General features: G+C 35.2%; 1 protein-coding gene and 1 pseudogene across 3 annotated transcripts in view; one reads left to right on the top strand and one right to left on the bottom strand.

Moving 5' to 3' along the window:
* The first annotated feature begins 4,641 nt into the window (after positions 1-4,641).
* Positions 4,642-6,627, top strand: LOC148947789 (uncharacterized; annotated as a pseudogene).
* Positions 6,628-10,027: 3,400 nt separating this feature from the next.
* LOC148947787 (neuralized-like protein 2) overlaps positions 10,028-21,827 on the bottom strand; it is a 135,428-nt gene continuing 123,628 nt past the window's right edge. For all 3 annotated transcript variants that reach the window (XM_089095439.1, XM_089095438.1, XM_089095440.1), the window contains exon 4: positions 10,028-18,294. In XM_089095439.1, coding sequence (XP_088951565.1) covers positions 18,173-18,294 — 122 coding nt within the window. In that variant the 3' untranslated portion in view covers positions 10,028-18,172. The remainder of the gene's footprint in view (positions 18,295-21,827) is intronic.

Here is a 21,827-nt window from a genome sequence, read left to right as displayed (position 1 = left end):
ATTGTTAATAGCAGTCCATCGACTTTGAATACAGGCCATTGGCTATGCATCTTTCAAACAGCGAAGAATATTGAATTTTTTGATCCTCTTGGCCTATTGTATAAATTCTACACTCCATACATCAGCAACTTTATTGAGAGCAGTGGGAAAACTATTATTCAAAATCAAAGGAGAGTAAAGGATTTAACCACTAAGACATGTGGCTTTCATGCTCTACTCTTTTTCATTGTCAGATGTCGCGGCTATACCTACAAGCAGTTTCTCAACATCTATGTTGACTTACCTGGATTGAACGACTTTCTAGTGGAAAATATACTTACAAACTTTTTTAATATTTATTTTAGTGCTATACTAATAAAATGTTATAAACTTTAATGTTAATTTGTTTATTAATAAATGAAGATATTGTTTAAATGACAAACAAAAATTTTCAACTCTTTAGATTTCCCCTTCTACTAGGTATAGGTATTCGTCGATAATAGCTAATGTAGGAAGATTCTCGAAATTCAAAGCATACTGATCCTGATGTGCTGCAATGTCAGGGTCGCATTTCTACAGTAGAGTGTATCTTCACTCTTGTCATGTCTTTTTGTACAGTCAATGATACTCTTTCATTGATTCTATAGAATTCGCACGTTTCAAGTTGCTTACTTGAAAAAATGCCACAAACAGTTTCCTCAAGTGATGAACCACGTTGTACGACAGCCAAGTAAAAATATCTGCGATTACAATCACTATACTAATTGTTTTCAAAACAATGAAGTAGAAACCAAATTCTTTTGTTGCTCTTGCAGTTGAATTATCGAACCAGCTCTTCCTTCTAGGGCAATCTAAAACCACGATGTTACCAATCCCTTAGCAATAAACTAAAATCCCGCTTGGGATTCTTTCCAATCATACCAGGATATGTATTCTCCCACTGATTAAATTTATCATAGTGGCAATTTGAGCATAGGTGCCCTCTAGAATGAGTCACACACCTCTTCAAGACAGGAATTACTACAAACCTTTAATTTGTACAGCATATCCTCTATGTAATTTACACGGGTTGCATAATCTACAATTTTCATCATGCTCATCAATCATTGTACAATTCTCATATTATGACCAGCTGCCCAGTGTGTAGATGCATAGCGGACATGTATGGAACATTTTTTTTATTGTGTTGACACTCTCACTGCCATAATGAAACTGAGCTACTATCAACAGATTGGGTGGGATAGAGAGAGAAAGAGACAGAGGAGTATATAATCAATTAGCATCATCTTTCTCATGAGAAAAAAGTCTTAAATTCCGAAACTATCGTTTAAAAGCATATCCGCAACCTTTGTTTGCCGTGTCTTCATTAATGTGTCAATAAATTGTGCATATATTATTGGTCCACTACGTAAAAGCTTAATGCAATAGTCTAATGACGGAGAATCAGTTTTCATTATATCGACAAGCATTCCCTGAGAAAATATCTTCCTTTGAAATTTACAGCTCTAGAAAATCCTCATCTAGAATCAAACGTTTTTCCATAAACACAAGATTCCCCAAGATTTGCTCTTTCTCAAATCTATCCATTTTTAGAGTCCTAACACTCTCACAACCAACTTCAGACTAACAAGATTTTTGTTTCTACTCTTAATCATAATACACGCTTTCCTACTATAGAAAGAAAAATATCTTTGATTAAGAAACAGTTTTATTGAACATAAGTACAACAATAATAATCACTGATTCAATTTGTTTTCATCAATATATTTCACTAGTGCATCTAATGCTGCCTAAAGTCTATTTATATGCATAATATTCAGTTTCGCAGCAAAACATAATTGCTCCTCCATTTTAAATTTGCTCAATGATATCACATATCTAGCATACATATCATCCCATTCAAGGCATAGTCAACAGCCTCCTGTTATTTCCACAGCCACGTTTGGTACTCGTATATCTTTGCTACCAGCTCCACCATCAACCTCCAATAGTGTAAATGCTCCACTCATTTTCTCTACGAGTATCGTCTCAAATAAACTGTTCTCCTTGAATTCCATTCTATTACTAATATAAATTATAATTAAAATCACTTCTTCTATTCGAATCCAATCACTAATAAGCGTATGGTATATGGAGTAACCTCCGCTCTCTCCTATTGGCCCTAAAAAATGGGTGTTGCATCAAAAACCAGTCTGCTTGCATTATACAATCTCAATTATAGTTTCAAAACCTGTTTGATCACTTTATACGTATATAATATAAAAGGATTGGTCGCTTTTTACAATGTGCACGTCAAACTGCACTGTGTATTCCTGTGTAATTCCATGTGCAGTTGAAACCTTATACACTATCATGATGAACGAAGTTGCTAAAGACGTGTTTTTTGGTCACTTTGTTTGGAAAGGTACCAAGGGAACATAGATGTTAGAGGGTACTCACTCTCTTTGAAAAGGTATAGAGCATCAAGCAAATAGTATGGTCCTATAGCTTCACGCAAATAGCATGGTAATTCCTAGGGCCTCAAGCAAAGTATAATGTAGCACTCTACTGTCTTCCATTAGATCTCGACCTGTCAAGACGTCTTGTTTTGAGATAAATGACGCTTGTGATTTTTAAGTGAAGACGCGAGATCAGCCTTGTGAACTTTTCTTTATTAAGTACCAGTGCTTATCTTGGCTTAGGCGACCAGCTTTTAGTTGAAGATATAGCTTCCAATTCAAGGTCTGTCTCGTTTTTATTCCTTAGCCTAGAATGTCCAATCCTTGTAATGAATGCTACAGAAAATGGGGAACTGGGTCTTTCCGGTGTTCTATGTGCAATGCTTGGTTGCACCCTGCTTGTACTGGCATAACAAAAAGTAATCGCCTTAAAAACCCTACTTGTTTATGCGTTCAATGCCGAGCGTCGTTGGTTGAAAATGACGTGATTAATACCATCGATAATCAACCAGAAGTGGTTCATCCAATCGAGGCTGTAAAATCCCCCGTTATTTCGGATGAAGAAAATTCATCTATCTCCACCGAAAATCAACTTGAAATGATCGTTCGAAGTGGTATTACAAATTCCCCTACTATACCTTGTGCTTCGAGTAATGTCAACAATAGTCCTGATGGATCGTTTGATTCTGCAAAAATAACCAAAACCCATTAATCCCAAATTACCCTCCAAATCTATTGTTCCAGTAAAGGTGAATCGGCAGGCATTGCAAAAACGGCTAGTGTCTTCGAGCCCCATACCTGTGAAGATTGCCTAAAAAAAGACGCGGATATCATAAATTTCAGGAAACGGATTACTAATCTTGAATTTCCTTATGATAGTTTATCTGATCATTACGAACGTCAGAAAAGTGATCTTTTCAAGGACAATAAAATGAAAATGTTAAAAGTCGGTTTTCAGCTAGCAATTGTTGATGCTATACATGCATTAAAATCCCCTACATCGCCCAGTGTTTCTCCTTCAGCTGATACTTCTAATCCAAATATGCATTATCCAAAGTTGCGTAAAAACTGTAAATTCCTTTGAACCTGAAAACGTCACTATATGTAATCAAGCAAGTGCTAATGAACTTCCCTCGTCAGAATTTCAGGGGATTAGCAAGGTTACGCAAACTAATCCTTCTGACCTTGTTTTAACTGACGATAATTTATTCTTAAAATCCAGTGGTAATGACACATCTTTAAAAATTGACAATGATGTCGAACTTACAAGCGGAAATTCTCACCCAATGCAATCATATATTCATAAAAATGAGTTCTGTGATCTTAAGCGTAATCAACCTAATGTGTGCTATAAATTTTTAGACAGTAGATGTTTATCTAGTAATTGTAAATATCTACACATTTGTAAGTCTCATGTTTTTAGCCGTTGTATAAACAATCTGTGCAAATACCCCCATGTTGATATCCGTAAACAATTTTCAAGTGGAAGGTGCTTTGACTGTGCAAAACCTCATATCCAATTGCCCATTAAGAGTCGTAGTAGGTTCCACAAAACTGGGTTACCCAGAGGCCACCTAAATTCTGCTAGTTCTACTTAATACTTTTTTTAGACCAACGCTCACACACAAGAAAGCCCACGAGCCATCAAGTCCTTACCAATCGAGTACCTATCCCAAGGATACCCCCGTCTCCATATCCACTTTTATACCCCCTTCCTTCTTTTTCAAAGATAAACCCACCCACCCCTCCAGCTGCTTTCCAACATTTTCCTACCCTTCCATCTATCATTCCCCACCACCTTGCGTACCCACTCAACGTGAACTCTTCGTACCATTCCCCTGCAAAAATAACCTCATCTCTCTTGATTCCTCCAGTTCATCCCAAACTCAGCCGCTACTTAGTTACTGTTGTTTAGAGTCTGTACCTGCTCAATTAAATGCAATCGTATTTGAAAAAGATGGATTTGATCCCCCTGTCCCTTGTTCTCACTATCCAAGTTTAGCCCCGTCAAGAGTTCCGCTAGAACTCCTGACCCCTTCTGTGATATAAAAAAAAAGTAAAGTGTAAAAACGGTACCTTGACAAGTCACTTTAGATTCCCCGAACTTTTGTTGAGCAACGCTGAAAGCCTTAAATTTGAAAAACTTAATGAATTAGACACCCTTTCTAAAATATATAGATTAGATGTAATCGCTATTACTGAAGTTCAAGCTCAAAATTTGCACATGTTAAAGATTAACAATTTTTCTCAGTTTGTTAAACTCTGACCAGAAAACCACCCTCTGGGTAAGAAAGGTGGCGGAATTCTGTTCTTTGTCCGTAATGACTTGTACCCAAGTGAAATATCAATTCCGTCTCTCGCTCCCTTTGATGAGAATATGTGGGTGTGTGTTCGACCTAAAGTCTTGCCTTGTCCTTTCAATTTAATTGTCCTGTGTTGTTTTCATTACTCCCCTAATCAGAGATCCGCTGACAAAATAAATTTTATCGAAAAATTACATGCAAGTGCTGACTTTGTACTATCAAAATACCCAAATGCAGGAATTTTCCTGATGGGTGACGTAAACGATATAAGACTTGATTCTACATGTAATGCTTTTAATTTAAAACAGGTCGTTAAAGTCCCAACTACAAAAGGCAAAACTGCTCTTGATTTAATTTGCACTAATCTTTCGAAGTTTTACAATCCCGTCTCCACTCTGCCCCATCGAGGGGGTAGTTACCACTTTAGCCTTCTCCTATCTCCGCTGGCTAAAGTTAAACAGTCGTTTTATATAACTGAAACCACATATGGACCTCTCACAGACTCAGGACTTTTCAATTTTGGCTCCGGGATTAATACTGAGAATTGGTCCACTGTGTATCAAACAAAAGACGTAGACTACATGGCTTTGTCCCTCCAAAATTTATTGAGGAGTAATTATGAATCCCACTTCCCTGAAAAAAAAAAATTTAAAATGTGTTCTACAGATAAGCCTTATGTTACTGATTCTTTTAAAAAACTTATAAGAAAACAAAACCAATTTTTTCAAAGCAGGTCGTATTACTGAGGCTAATAGTCTAAGGAAGCTCCTAAAGAAAAAATTAAGAAAAACAGCTTCTAATTATTATAATAGTAAAGTCAAAGATCTATGTTCTAACAAGCCCAAGCAATGGTACAGCAAAATTAAAGAAATATGCGGAAAAGGTCCTTCCGAAGTTGATTTTCATCTCCCTGAACCCCCTAATAAGACTGCAAACGAATTAAACTTTTACCTTGCTTCCCTCGGTCAAAGTCTCCCCCTTTCACTCGTGACTATTCCAACTATTCCACCCAATACTACCTTCACCTTTATTTCTCCCTCTGATGCTATAAATACAATCCCAAAGCTTAGAAAATCAAGTACTTGTCCCTTGGACATCCCAATCGACTTGATGAAAGCCATTTCAGACAAAATTGCTGAACCTTTATCAAATATTTTCAACCACATCACATAATCCAGTAAATTCCCAAGTTGCTGGAAACAAGGTTTTATAACACCTGTCCCAAAAAAATGCACCAGTCTGACTTTCGCCAGTATATGCCCCATTGCGCTCTCTTCAGTTTTCGCTCAACTTTACGAAAGTTTCCTCTGTGACTGGCTTAGGGATATTATTTGTCCGAGTATTGACACCCAGCAGTTTGGTAACTTAAGGAAAACTTCCACCACCCATTGCATTCCACCACACATGTGCACTTAATGCATACCATCGTAAGTAACCTTGATAAACCAAATGTTTGGCTGAAACTTGTCTTAGTTGATTTCCAAAAAGCTTTTGACCTGGTTGACCATACCATCCTAATTCGTTCACTACTGGTTAACTTTGAACTTGATCCTCTGTTAGTAAATATTGCTATATCGTTTCTTTCGAATAGATCTCAAGTTGTTAAATACAAAAATATTTTCTCTAACCCCCTCTCTATATATTGTGGAACTCCTAAAGGAACCTTATTGGGACCACTTTTATTTCTAGTCATGACTAACGATATTGGTAGGGATTTTCCCCAAAAGTGGAAATACGTGGATGACTTTTCGATCCTTGAGGTATGTCACAGGAATACTAAAAGTGACCCCCTTGAAATCCTAACCCACATTTCAGATGATGCTAAGAACCTAAATATGAAAGTAAATTCCACCAAATCAAATATAGTGACGATAAATTTTTTTGAAACCCACTCTCGCTTTCGTTGACCCTATCCCACCCGAAATGCTTGTGAAGCATTTTAAACTCCTTGGTGTCACAATTTCAAATAATCTTAAATGGGACATGCATGTTTCTAATATTGTTAAACAAGCAAACATTTCATTATCTATGTTAAAAATTCTAAACAGATTTAATTGCCCTAAGATGCAGTCCCTCCGTGTTTATTTATCATTTATCAGGCCGCTATTAGAATATGCATGCCCGGTCTGATATTCGCATCTTTCAAGCGAGCTTAGTGACAAAATTGAGTCGGTCCAAAAGCGTTCGCTCAGGATCATCTATAAAGAGAGCAAAATTCCATACTCCTTCCTCCTTAAATACGCAGGTATTACCACGTTAAAAGAAAGGAGATTACAAATTTGTTTGCGTTTTGCTAAATCCGCAATATCAAATCCTCGTACTGAGGACATCTTCCCTGATTTACATGATCCCATTAGACCCCGTCTCCCTCGCTTAGCTTCCTTGTCAATTCCAACATATTCACCTATCCATACCGTTACTGAGAGGTCCCGGAAGTTTTATCCCCTTTATTTTGGCGCACCTATATAATTCCTGAAATATGATCTGTACCAAAATTGACTCCTCCGTCCCTTATTTTAGTTTTTGTGTATGTTCAAAATAATCATGTGTCATTTTTTTTCTCTTTACCTTTGTCACTTTTATTTTCCCTTTTGTTGATAATTATTTATGTTAAATTTATTTTCTGACCTTTAATTTTAAATCTTTTTTTCCTTTAATTGTATTCATCTCTTTGACTGTAAATATTTCTTTTGACAACTAATTTGGCTTGATTTTAAGTTTTTTTTTATGTATTTGACCTTGAACACGATTTCGGCAATGTTTTTCTTCTTGACTGTGATTTTCTTTTATCCCCCACCCCTTCTTCTTCTATTCTAGCCAATTGTTAAATTCTTATCGACAATTTTTATGCTTGATTAGTGTTTCTTTTCTTGTTGTATTATTTGTTTCTTCGTTTTGCTTTGTCTATTTCTTTTTGACATATGAAGCGAATTCTGCTCTATTAGAGCTTGTGATAGCCTTTGGAAAATAAATATTATCTTATTTTATCTAAATCGACAATATTATAGAAAAGGCTAATTGTATTATGTTGAGTAGTTATACTACTGCAGTGACTACTATTACAACTCTTATAACTATACCTAAGGGTATGAAGATGAAATTTTCAGAGAATATTTCTGAAAATTTATGTTGTACGGATGACAGCCTGCCATCCGTGTGTAGGTTGTTAAAAGGGCATATCAGCAGTAGCCTAAGAACAGTTGCGTATGTGAAATTGAAATTTACAACGCTTTTTGAGGGGGGTGTTGAACTAACCAAAAGACAATATTTGCATCATAATACTACTACTTCTACTCCTACAACTACTACTACTGCTACTAATATTATTATTGCTACTACTACTACTAAAGCTAATACTATTAACTCTACTCCTACTGCTACTACGGACAATATTGTAACTGTATTGAGTTAAATCGAAACACACTATACCCATATCGGTTGTCAAGAGGACGTATCAGCAATGCTTCAGGACCGGTTGATGGTATTAAGTTAAAAATTCCATCGTGTGATGAAGGGGATGTTGAAAAAAGTGTTGTGTGCATACTGCTACTAATGCTTCTACTGCTACTACAACTATTGCTACTACACAAGCTAAGGGCATTAAGGCGAAGCTTTTAAGGAATGTCTAGGCGGATGCTGAACTAATCCAAACGAACTGCAATCATGTAGATTGTCAATAGGGTGATAAAGCAACATCATAATAACGGCTTACATTATTAAGTTAGACCTTTCAGGGTAAGTTGTGACAGATTTTGAACTAGCCATAAGACACTATGTGCATACTTTTTATACTACTTCTACGGTTACTGTAGCTAATGACACTACGGGCATTAAGTTGAAACGCTTAGGGAGAGATTCAATTAAACGAAAAAAATATATGCATACAATTATTAAAAGGGCATATAAGCAATATCATAGGCAGCGCTGCTCTATCATAGCTAGTAATATCACTGATATTTTAAAGAAGCTACTTTGATTGGAAATTCAAAGATCTAGTAGCCTTTTCAAGAGTCAAAAGTGATTGGAGGGCAATCAGCCCTGTTCTTTAGCTCATAATTTTCCGAACACCTCCAATCAAAATTTAAGATAGCCATTTCGTTCTGCATAGCAGAAAGATCTTGTAACTGTATATCTAGGGCTATTGCGTAGGTCAAACCCCCACTGTTATTAAAATTTTCCCATTATGTTTAAAAACTAAATGTTGCCTTAAGATTAAATCAAAAAGCAGTGTTTGTATGGTGATTGCCAATAAGACAGCAGTATCCCAACACCGACTGAGGGTATTAAGTTCAAACTTTCGGAGCTACTTCTATTACTACTTCTGCTCTTTAACTTTAACTAAATCAAAAGAGTTTAAGTTTATCCAAGCTGTCAAAGAGCAGATAGATTTTTTTGCAAATGGTATCAAGTTTTATTTTTCAGGCCAACTAGAAGAGGTATATAACTAAATTAAACACTGTTATCAGTTCCCAGATTTTTAAAAGGGTGTATGCAGTTAAAAGTAGTTGAAAAATTATTTTCCAGCATACAAATAGCAGGCCAAACTATAAATTCTTAAAGGAAAACAAAAAATATTCAAACTATTATTTTCTTTTTCCCTGAAAAGGCTATGTCGATATACAACGAACAGAATTAATTAAAAAAAAAATCCACAATATAAGTTTTTCAAAGAAAAGTAAAGAACTCCATTAAACCAAAAATGAGCAAAAATAAAATCAAATAATCTACAAAGCATGAAACTACCACAAATCAGTATCGATAAATTTGTAACCAAGTCAAACTCAAAACGAGCAGAAATTAACATGAGTAGGGCTCATACCCCCTATGCCTTCCCAAGGCCAGAACATAATTTGCACTTTACTGAAAAAAAATTAGTATTTTCAATTTTATAATTTTAATAAATCAAATACTATTAACATTTTAAGGAATATATATGAGCATATGTACATTAAACTGACAATGCACATTCATTTGTATTTTTTTCTGTAAAATGCAAATTATGTTCTGACTTTGGCTAGGCATAGGAGTTTGACCCTTACTTATATTAATTTCTGTTCGTTTTGAGTTTGACTCGGTTATTTACTGTAATTTCTGTTCGGTTTGGGCTTCATTTATTTATTGATTCTGATTTGTGGTAATTTTACGCTTGGTAGATTATTTGATATTATTTTTGCTCATTTTTGGTTTAATGGAGTTCTTTGCTTTTCTTTGAAAAACTTATTTTGTGGAAAAGTGTTTTTAGTCAATTAAAAAAGAAACTATCATAATCCTATAGCGTAAATGTAAAGTAAATTTCAGCTCTAATTTATTATTTGTATTTTATTAATTTTTTCAAGCTTACATCAGCACCTAGACAAGCAGATTATATTTGGAGACAAGTTTCCATATATTTCAACAAAAACTAAAGCACTGGCACCATAAACGCAGTACAAACATAAAGGCACATCTAAATATTACAACTAAACTTACATACACACTCCGTGTCAAACACGTGGATATAGAAAATTAAATAATATATTCTTTAGCAATAATCACGTCTGCAGATAGAAAGGGAGAGGAAATAGAAGACAAGTCCATAGAAAACTTTAAGAAGAAAAAGAATGAAAATTCGGATAATTGGACCTTCCTGCCCCCTCCCCACCAGAAAAACAGCTTAAATATTGAGCGAATAAATCATAATCATGAGTTTAGTAATAACTAAGGATTAGTTATGCTTAACTAAATACGTTTCAATATCCGTTTAATCAGGATACTCTTGTTCATTATTTTACATTCAAAGCATAAAGCACCTAACATCACAGAGTTCAAATCTACCATCTATCATCACAGAATTACATTCAAAACAGTATTAACACAAACACTCAACCGTTAAGATCAATTAAATCTATACAATAAAAAGCAGAAAAAAAAGACGATACATTACTGGTAGGGGGCAGATCCAGGGGTGGTTCTAGAGACAAGTGAACCCCCCTTCCCCAGGAAGATCGAAAGTTGCAGTAGTTACAGGAGTGAAGAGGCAAAAAATACCTACGGAGAAGCCTTAATTTCGTTGATGAACCCTTAGACAATAATTCTGTATCCGTCCCTAATTACTAGTTTCCGTTTGAATGTGTCAATCATCAAGCGAGCAGCTGCCCAGAACTTTCTGATATTTACTTACTTGTTTAGTAAGGGAGAAAGTATTTTACAGCATTATGTAATCTAGTACATAGTATTTTTTTATCCATAGTTTCAGGATACATCAGGGTTTATGTACATATAGGTTTCTATATCTGAGCATTCGAAGATTTAAAATATCACGGTCGTTTCATATTAATCCTTATTTTTCATAGAGCTTGCAGTGCTACGTATTTCAATCACAATAAAATTAAAATAATAAATAAAAGCGCAACGAAGACTTTTTTTTACATGTATTTTTGTTACTTATGTACGAGTCAGACAAAAATTTCAGTCCTGGATACAGTCCTGGTGTAGAGTATGAAAGACAAGGTATAGTAGGGCGCTGTTTAGTTTTGTGACTTAAGTAATTTTCATTTAAATAATGGTTTAAATTTTAAAAATCAATCAAATTGGGAATCTGAAAAATTTCTTGCTATGGGTAATTGCTGATTTCAAACAGTTCGTGGTAACGAACTGTAAGTAAGGAGCGACTCGGCTCAACAGTAACCGAAACTCTAAAAACTGAATTTTGATACCAACAGATATATCAAAATAATCAGACTTTCATGCTGATTTCAAATATATAAGTTTCATTAAGTTTAGTCTTACCCATCAAAGGTTACGAGACTGAGAAAATTTGCCTGATTCTTGAAAAAAGGGAGAAACACCCCCTAAAAGTCATATAAGTTTCGTTGCGCTTTAATTTACGCTAAAGTTTAAGTTTTGTCCCAATTCTTTAGAAATGGCTGTTGAAACACAGGGGTCGTTCATTAGAACAATAAGTAACTTTTTTAAAAGTGCCGAAAAACTTTAGCGGGTTTTGAGGAGGGGCAACCCCCCTCATATACTTAATAATTTCTGTTGGTTTTAAGTTTTAATATTACTCCATACTTTCAGTTGAAAAAACTTGTCTTTTTCATTTAATTTATAATCAAAACGTAATCAAATTAATTTGTGATTAAATCTTTTAACTAAACAGAATTTGTCTGTGTTGATACTAAGGAACTTATTTTTCTTTAATATGAGGCTTTTTATGGCAAAGTATGTTAAAGGGCACGTAATAGTATGAAACTGTGTCCACAACCTAGAGAGAAATTGGATGTAACTAAAAGCCGTTTTGGCTTAATGTAGCGCAAACTATAAACAGTTGTTTAGTGAAAGTTGTTTACCGATATATAGCGAGTTTTGCTAAATAATCCCCGAGAAACCATCCCTAGATCCTTTTCTGAGGGGTCGCAAATGGAGCAGTATCGTATACTATGGTGTCAGGTGCTATGTACTGCATGTACTCGAATCGTTAGAGTGAATAATTGCGAAGCAAAAAACATTGCCAGCTTAAAATAACAACAATTCTGTTTATTACGTTTTTGACATATTATTTTATCGGTTGAAACTATATATGATTTGAGGTCTTACATATTTTTGCTGAAAATATATCATTCATTATATGGTGAATATTCTCAATTTTAAAAGGTACTGCCTATAGTGGGAAAACTTTCCTCCAAGAGCTTGAAAATTGTTATTTTTCAATTTGCCCAAGTAAAAAAAAATATATATATTCGTACATGCAGTCTTAAATAGCATCTTAGTGGGAAGAGACGAAAAATACCTTCTATGGTTCTTTGGGAAACGCAACAGAACTTAGCAGCCACAGCATAATCTTTTAAACGTCTATAAGGAATATACTTTAAATGTAAAAATTTGAGTAAATTTATTGCTTTGACCCTACATTTTAAAAAGTAAGCTTGACTGATTTTGGGCATCTGAACTACTCACTTGACAGTTTGTCAAACTTTTATACTTTCAAATTGTTCATTTTCAGATAGAAACACGGATACGGTACATGAAACACGGCTGCATTTATAATCCGAGTAATATTTTATGGCATTAAATTAAGCATTAGATATAGGACGAAAAATCTTAAGCAGGAGGAGGGCTACAAGCAGGATAAGCTCCCACTATAGGCGTTCCAAAGAGTTATCGATTTTTACCGAAAATTACACCATCCGGTAAACAATTTTACCGATTCCCAAAAATTTGCTCCACCCGTCTTAGGACACTGTTGTCGCTGACACGTTCTTGAAAAAAAAAAATCTTTTAAACGGTGAGGTGACAGAATCCTCAAAAAATTATTTGGTTTTTCAACAGCACATTTTAAAACACTACTAAGGATTTTCAGAAAATAGCTCCCTTTTGAAATCATAAAAAAGCTAAACAAACATTTCGTATTACATACGTATGAAAACCATACTCTTAAAACAAATCCTTGTATTGAAGCACTTATCCCAACGGTCAACAAACTAATTTGTGCTGTTATTTTTAAGATTTAACCAACTGAGATTATAACCACTTTGTTTTTGGCATGGAGGTGATAGTAGCTCCACATAGCCATTCTGCCACTCAGTAAACAGCCAGCTGTGGCAGCAAAACGTCTCTGCTGTTTCTCAATTGGGCATAACGAAAATATATTTGTATAGAATAGAGAGGCAAAAGCTTTCCAAGAAAAGAGGAAATGCTTCCACGCAAAACAAAGAGTGGTCATGGCATATTGCTTCCGTGATGCCCGTTGCATGAGTAGAGGAACCACATGTAAAGAAATAGCTAACTCTAGGCCTTACAACTCCAAAAAAAATTGTTCGTATCTCAAGTAGCCGAAATATATTAAGAGGCTACAAGTAGAGAAGAACACCATTATGGCAAGGCTCTCAATTCGAAAAAAAACTCTAGATATCCATCGAATTTACAATTCGCTTATTTAACATATTTAAGAAATTTTAATGTGAGCCACAAAAAAGAATCCGGCCAAAATTTCAGTCTTTTTTCTTTCAAGGAAAACGGGATCTCACTAGTGCTCGAAAAGTATTTTGGGGTCAAATAGAACTCACTGCTCAAACACCAAATTCAGGAGCTTTTTTTCGCAAGTGAAAACTTCAAAAACAAACACTCATAACTTGCTTTATGATTCCAAAAGAGAGGGGTCAGCATCTCAAAGAACTAATATGTTCCATCCCGTGGACTTCCAACTTTACACATCAAACGATTAATATCAAAGTCCCTGTTTAAAAAAAATTAGGGCTAATGCATAGATAGATTAAAAAACACATATTCTAACAGAAACATGTTAAAACTGTGTTTAAAAAAGGAGATAAACATATCAAAGAACTGAAAACATAGAGTGGCTTTAATAAAGCAAGTAAAAAAAAAACACATCAAATAAAGAGTAAAAGAAAGCTTGAAACACCGTTAAAATCGGCAGAAGCACGTCGGTGGTTCCACAACCGCCAAAAAAATGATCTTTTAAATCACATTCTTCAACCACATATCTTCCTTTTTTTCTCTCCTGGATATTCAGACATTAAGGAATAAAAAATAAAAAATGCACAGGCAATGGATTAGCTTCTTTATCATTTCTCGGATACGGTTTGTTGATAAACTTTGGATACAGCAACAAGTCCTGATACTAAAAGGATCTCAGGTGGTGATTCCACCTACTTGCAAACCGAGTAACACAACAATACACAATATGCAAATAGACTAGTTTATACATGTTTTTTTTTTCGAAAAAAAGAAACGAAACAGCATCGATTTTGAACATCACAAAATATTAAAATCATAGCCATCTGGTACTGTTAACAATAATATAAATAGCCAAATTATGTAGGTGAATTTTCCCATGACACGGTTAAATCTGTCAATATAAATTACAAGATTTTTTCTTCCGCTGGCACACGCCTATATACGTGTATTGGATGGGGGGGGGGGGGAATTCAAAAACGTAAAAAAGGATAAATTATGCTGAAAATACTGAAGATTATGGGGAAATCTTATGATTTGGGATGGCATGGGTCCAAAGCCCCCAAAGTGTCGAAATACATCAGAAAAATCAATTCAGAAAAAAGATACTATTGCAAAACTGAACAAGGATATTACCCTAACTTCAATGATGCATTGAGGAAAGCCGGCTTTCTTAAATAAGCGAAAACAATCTTAGAAAAAAATGTTCCAGTGCTGAGCAAAATAAATAGAAAATAGTTCACCCAGTCCAAATTTACAACAAGCTGAACCCAAAATAGCAAACAACTAAACTCTTAGGAGTAACAGTAATAATAATACAAACCAACCGACAAAAACCAAGTATTGTCAAGCCATAGGGATCATTCCTTAATATTCAACTGACCTTTTTCAAAATAATACGCTTAAAAAAGTAATGCTGCTGCACACAAATTTGATCATGCAGCCTCACAATTTTTGTCAAAAGTTCCATTACCAATGGAAGTTTATAGAAATGCAGTTGATGTAAGTTCAGTCCAACCTACGGTAATAATACTTTATTATTGGAGGCAAATACTCCGTTTCCCCTCCAAAGAGATAGTTCAAGAGATATTAGTCGTGCACAGATCGTGGAACCTCGGGTCCAATAGTTTGGCCCTTACCTCCCCCAAAAGTAATACACTTTTCAAACCCCCACTGGTTGTAATATCAGTGCGGGAGGAAATCGTAGAAACCTTGAAACCGCTCGACTATGATACCTATTTTCTAACGTAAGCCAGTAGTGGCATCGATTTAACTCTGCCACATACGCTGACATCGCCAGATTATTCTGGTGACATTACACTTTCCAATACCAAGTAAATACCAAACCACGTTGTCATCACTTTCACCCCAGCCGTCCTATAAAGTAATGTGCTCCACCTTAAATTTTAAACTGAATTGAACTTAAATTTCAACTGAACAGTAGAACTGCATTTGATCATGTAGTCTCAAAAGTATTCGAAGAGAAAACTAGGTTTGAAGTTTGGTTTGCAAAAAGCAGAGTTACACGGTAAAACATTTCAAGAATCATTAAACTCACTCGGTTCCTAACCTTTAAAAACCTCTAATTACCATGATTTTGACTTATCACCTCACCAAAACCTTTCACAAAGGCTAAAGTTAAAGATGCTAGTTCCCGCTTCTGGAATTAAAGCACTTTTACTCAAACTCAAAATCCTTTAATTTCCAAAGCACGATTCCAGTTCCCTTAAGATTCGAGGGTACGATTCCGACTCTTAAAATTCATGGCATCACACTCAGGCTCCTTTTTCAACTTTAATTCGTAGTTTTCTAAATGCGAGTATTAACGTTTACAGTTATGCAAAGTAGCTTTTGAAAAATAATAATAATAATAATTAATTTATTAATTAAAAGACCAGCAGACCAAAAGTTTTAACTTAGTAACGGGTATTTTCAAAAATCCCACTGCCTTTCCATGACGATAAATAAAAGTTCAAAAAAGAATGAATCATTTTATTAGACAGTGAAAAAACGATAAAAAAAAACTGGATATCTCGATCACATGTGCAGTATTTTTATTGTTTTTGTTTTGTTCACTGTCTAAAAAAAGGATTTTTCCCTATTTGAAATTTAACTTCGTAAAAAAAATACATGGCTTAACTTTTGATAATAGGAATTTTTTCATACATAAAGATTGATCAGGTGGACAGCTTCACTTACCTTGGTAGTATTATTAGTAAAGACGGTGGGAGCAGTGAAGATGTTTAAAGTAGAACAGCCTAAACTAGAAGGCTCAGGGTGTTTTTTCACAGTTAAAAAGAAGTTTGGAAGAATAGGAACATAAGTCTGCAAACCAAGATTGGAATAATGGAAGCTACGGTGATTACAGTGGTCAAATATGGTTCTGAAGCATGGACACTCCAAAAAGCAGAGGGAAATTTGCACATATGTTTTCCAGAGAAATTGCCTACGGATTGTTCTGGGTACCTGGCTGACTGACCGTATTTCAAACAGTAGGCTGCACCAAAAGTGTAGTAATCCAGCTTTCTAGGGCTATAATGACTGAAAGGTTGAAATGGCCAGGGCACGTTCTGTGGATGAAGAATTACAGACTGCCGAAGATTGTCCTTTCCGGCCAACCGTCTAGGGCTAAAGAGAAAGCAGGTCCACCGCGATTGGGGTGCGAGGATGTTATAAAGAAAAATTTAAGGGAAATTAGGACTTCCTGGGAGGGTGTAAAGAGGGAGGTTTTGAATAGATTGGGATGGAGGAGCGTGCGTAGCTGTGTTGGCCTCAGGCGGCTTGGTGCTGCCGTGAGTTGTTAGTAGCAGTAGTTAGTAGTAATTGTTAAAACGTGTCTTCCAAGTACAAAAAGTTCAAAGTGTCTTCATAAACTAAATAAATAATTTCAGCAGGATAAACGTCGGGATGAAAAACGATCCTGTAGTATAATAAATTAAGGTTTGAAAAAGTATTGGAGTTATAGTCCGTTTATTTTCCACCATATCTAAAGCTCTAATTTCTAGGCCTCAGTTTCTAACAGGACAGACCCGCTTAACGTAAAACTAATACTGATATTACCTCCACAAACTTGATTTTAATTGGATAAAAATCAAGCTGGTCAACTTCACGGTTTTTAACTATTATGTGGTACTATTATATTCTAAAAGAAGTCGCAAGAAAGAGTTTCTTCCACAATTGATAAACACATCTTTTAGATGAAACGATTTCTTTGTTTACAACAGCTTTAATTACCTACCTGAACAGATCATATAAGCTACAAGATATACAAAGAAATCAATACAGACTATGAATTCTTTAATTGATAAATAAATTGAATATATAAATCTAAACTTTGACATAATTTTGATGAAAAATATACCGGATCAATATTTTAATTCAAAGGACCCTCATTGAAAGAATGGTGACTGGAAACTGCCCTTTTTTCACATCCTTTACTCCCCGTCTGTCCCGGAATAATGCTCTGTTTCTTAATTCCTAATTAGTGGGCCAAAACACATCAATTATTTACATAAAGATATAGCCCCTTTAGCCCTTTATTTAGGACAGCCCTTTTGATCTGGATGTTGCTGTATCCATAATTTACCAGTCTTTCTCTGATTTCAATAACACTAATATTATCTTTTCTTTGACTAAATATTTATGCTCATGTACGTCATCAAGTTTACTTCTTAATTTACTTCTAATGTGACGTAAAGTTAGTTTTTTAATTTTTGTTTCAAAAACAAATTTTCGTATTATCTGGTATTCTTGAACGCAGTTGAAGTAATTGCTTATAATTAAACTAAAAGAACAGATTCGTATTCTACTAGCATGTTTTGCTAAGAACTGAAAGCACTGGGACGACTCACTCTTATTACCGTTACCTTAAATATCCACAGACAGACATGATTTTCAAAGTTCATTCTAGTTTTATTCCCAGGGCTATTGTATTGACAGCTTGCAATTTTTGATTTGACAAATTAAAGACATGTGACTGTCTATTTAGTAAAAGTCTGTTTAGTTTCCTCCGTCATTGAGAAGATACAGCTTCAGGGTCTTAGGCAAAGGAAGGGCACTCACTGCTGTCGATTGTATGGACCGGAGAATAGCTTGCCGACATAAATCTTGAAGACTTGGAACTGTCAAAAGAAAAACAACATTTTAAACCATGTTTTGAAAGGTTATTGACATGGAAACAAAGAAAAAAGAAGAAGAAAGAAACGATAAGTAAAGTAGCATTTGAGTATGAAATTCTAAAATATCATAGTTGCAGCAGTGACTACAACCTAGTAAAGAGCGAACCAAAGCCCATAGTAATCAATAGTTAAAAAATATGTTTTGAAAAAAACTGTCTAGTGAAAAAAAATGCCATCTGACACTGATTCAGGAATAGTATCTATTATTTCGGTTCGTCTTAAAAGTTGAAGTTTAGTGCAAAAAGAAATCTATGATGATTTCAGAAAAAACCTGAAACACATCTTAAATGGCGTCAGATCAAAATGAAAAGTGTACCATTGGAATCAGCATGGATAAGAACTTTGAATAGGCAAATTATAGTACCCCTCCTAGAACAATAAGAAAAATTACTTTTTTGCATGGGTGGCACTGATCTATTTTGCGTTTTGTTTTCCAGGCCTAGAGGGCTACCAGAACATCATAGAGATATGCTTAAAGGCTCATTCAAAAGATATTTCTCACATCTACGTGCTTTTCATAATCTTCTTGTGCCATTTCTCAAGGGGCGGGGCTACCAAGCTACCAGAATATCGTAGACAGATTTTTAATAGCTCATATAAAAGATGTTGCTCATATCTACGTTCTTTCTATAAATTACACCATCTGCAAGTTCCAAATGGCACTGAAAACGCCGCTTTTGGTGCCTTGCCTCAAGTAGAAAAGCAGGGGATAGTGGGCTCCCAGGACTTTTTAGAGTGATGTTTAATGGCTCATTTGAAAACTATTGCTCGTATCTACGTGCTTTTTATCAGTTCTGTCATCCGTAAGTGCAATATGGCACTGAAAACAACACTTGGTGCCAGGTCTTAAGTGGAAAATCTTCAAAGCATAAAACGGTATCATTGTAATAATTATCGTCCAAAACCCTAAACTGGAGGCTTGCAAGAACACTTCACGTATGTTCCTCCTCAAGGCCCCCTTAATAAGCAACACAATTAAGGTCCTACAAACGCTAATATATTAAATTAGATTATTAGAGGCATGCTGTTAGTTACAGCACTTGACTTCAAATTAGAGTATCTTGCGTTCAATTCCTGCTTGTTTTTTTGTTGTTGTTTATTCAATCACGTTTTATCCCTTCTATATGATTGCTTTTCAGAAAATACACTAATTTTGTAAATGTGATGCACTCATTTTTTAAGCATAGCCCGGGAAGATATTTTGTCAAACATTTTGGTTGAAAAGGGAATAGAAACCATGCAGCTCATGGATTGCAACGACATTCTTAGTAGATCACTAATTCTAGCTAACGAATGGAGTAATTTTGCCAAAATCTCGGGGGGGGGGGAGAGCATTAGAGCCAATTTTCCCAAATCAAGGGGAAATGACAGAGAAAACTGAAAAGTGAGCTATATAGTAACGAAAAAGCAAAGATGTACTAAATAAAACTGACCCGTTTCTGTGGATGCTTGAATTATGCAGGCTTGTCTTAGTTTTGACAACATATTTGGAGAAACTTGATTTCAACTGGAGAGACTGGGCTCTGGGAGGAAAACTAAGGTCTGGGAGGGGCAGTTACCGCCCTCTGCCCCATCGCAAATTACACCCCTGACCCCAAACCCTTGCCACTTAGGGGTCGCAGAATTGTAGGCATTTGGCTATGGAACCACTCAAAGTTGTATATTAAAAGATGGATTACTTATTGTTATACTTACTTATTTAAATTATTTACTCATTTTTACTATTTCATTGACAGGATAAAACTAGCACAATTTATACCTATAGAGAAATCAGAGCACTAAGACCTATCTGCCGTTTTTCTTCTGTGATATTTTTTTAGTTGTCAGGTTACATTCCAACTTTTTTTTGTATATTGCTATTCCACACCTGTTTGTCAAGTTTTTTTGTGTTTAGCAGGGAGAGGGGAGTGTTTAGTGAAATAATTTTTTGTTGTAAACTTGACATTTTTAAGGAATACTCAGCTAGTTCCATGTAAATATGGTTCATAATTCTGATAGTACAAAGGCACTAAAAAAACAAACAGAACCTTGTAATTGTTTTCTATTATAATGGATCTTTCAACATACAATGGATTTACAACCTCTATGATTGCAATGGATTTTTCAATATAGTCTCCTTCGATGTCATATAACTTCTCTAGGTGATGCTTCCATCCTTTTCGACTATTTTTAGGAAAATCTAGAGATCCCCTCATTCTTCTAAAAAGTCCACAAGTACAACTCCTTCACAGTCATAGAAAACGGTCGCCAATATCCTATTGACAAAATTTTTACGTATTTTTTGAATGCCCCTCTTATTACTGCATTTTGTGGTACCGGGAAGGTAAATTTGGACCCAGGAGTCAGAATTGAATGGTGGAGACGATGAACGTGCAAAGCTGTATTGGTAGCCCATTAAAAATAATGGAAACTTCTTTGTTTCGAAGTCCGGTTATATGGTATGATTTCACGAAACATTATGATAGTTACGGAAATTATGCTTAGGTTTTGAAAACTTTGACCAGCAAGGAAAATACTTTTTTTGCATCGTTAGCACTGATGTGTTTCTTTTTTTTTTCCAGGGCTACCAGGTTACCAGAACATCATAGAGATGTTTAATGGCTCACTTAAGCTATTCATTATATCTATGGGCTTTTTAATAGTTTCGCCAACAAAAACGGCACTTTTTGTGCCGTTTCTCTAGGGGTGGGGCTAGCGGGCTACCAGAACATTGTAGACAGATATTTAATAGCCCATATTGCTTATATCTACGTTCTTTCTATAAATTCAACCATCTGCAAGTGCCAAATGGCACTTTTGGTGCCATTTCTCAAGTGGAAAATCTGGGGCTAATGGGCTACGAGGCATTTTTATAGCAATAAAAACGGAACTTTTGGTGCCACATCTTAAGTGGAAAAGTTTGGGAGCATAAAACGGTACCATTGTAATAATTGCGGTCCATAACCCTTAACTGGAGGTTTATAAGAACCCCTCACGTATACTCCCCCTTCAAACCCTCTTAGTAAGTTTCATAAATCGTCTACATACCGAGTGCTAGGTCTAATGTTGATCTAATTCAAGCAAATTCTCAGATAGTATTTCTTAACTTATAAATTATTTTCTAATTATGCAGATTTGCAGCTGTTCACGGTTGTATTCTCTAGAGAATTTTAACTTCAGACATGAACTATTTCGGACGAATAACAGAAACATACACGATTAATAAGAAAAAATTGTCTGAATTATTTGAAAATCGGTTAGGGATTAAATTTTGTTTAAAATAACTTTTTCAGCTGAAAGTAAATTAACTTTAAACCTTAAAACGAACCGAAATAATTGTTCCGTAAATGACGGTGCTGCCTTCCCCCCCCCCGAAAAATGGCGATTGTAGTGTTGCTATACATTAAATTTAAATAAAAACGGGCACAGATTTTTAAATTAAAAATTCTTTGGTGCCGTTGGGGGCAGCCGTCACGTGTACAGAATGAAGAGGATCT

The sequence above is a fragment of the Artemia sp. Qi Xiang Cuo genome, chromosome 10 (assembly GCF_049724085.1).
Source record: "Artemia sp. Qi Xiang Cuo chromosome 10, ASM4972408v1, whole genome shotgun sequence".
NCBI lineage: Eukaryota > Metazoa > Arthropoda > Branchiopoda > Anostraca > Artemiidae > Artemia > Artemia sp. Qi Xiang Cuo.
The sequence above is the reverse complement of the archived record's forward strand: the minus strand, read 5'-3'. Positions and strand labels throughout refer to the sequence as shown.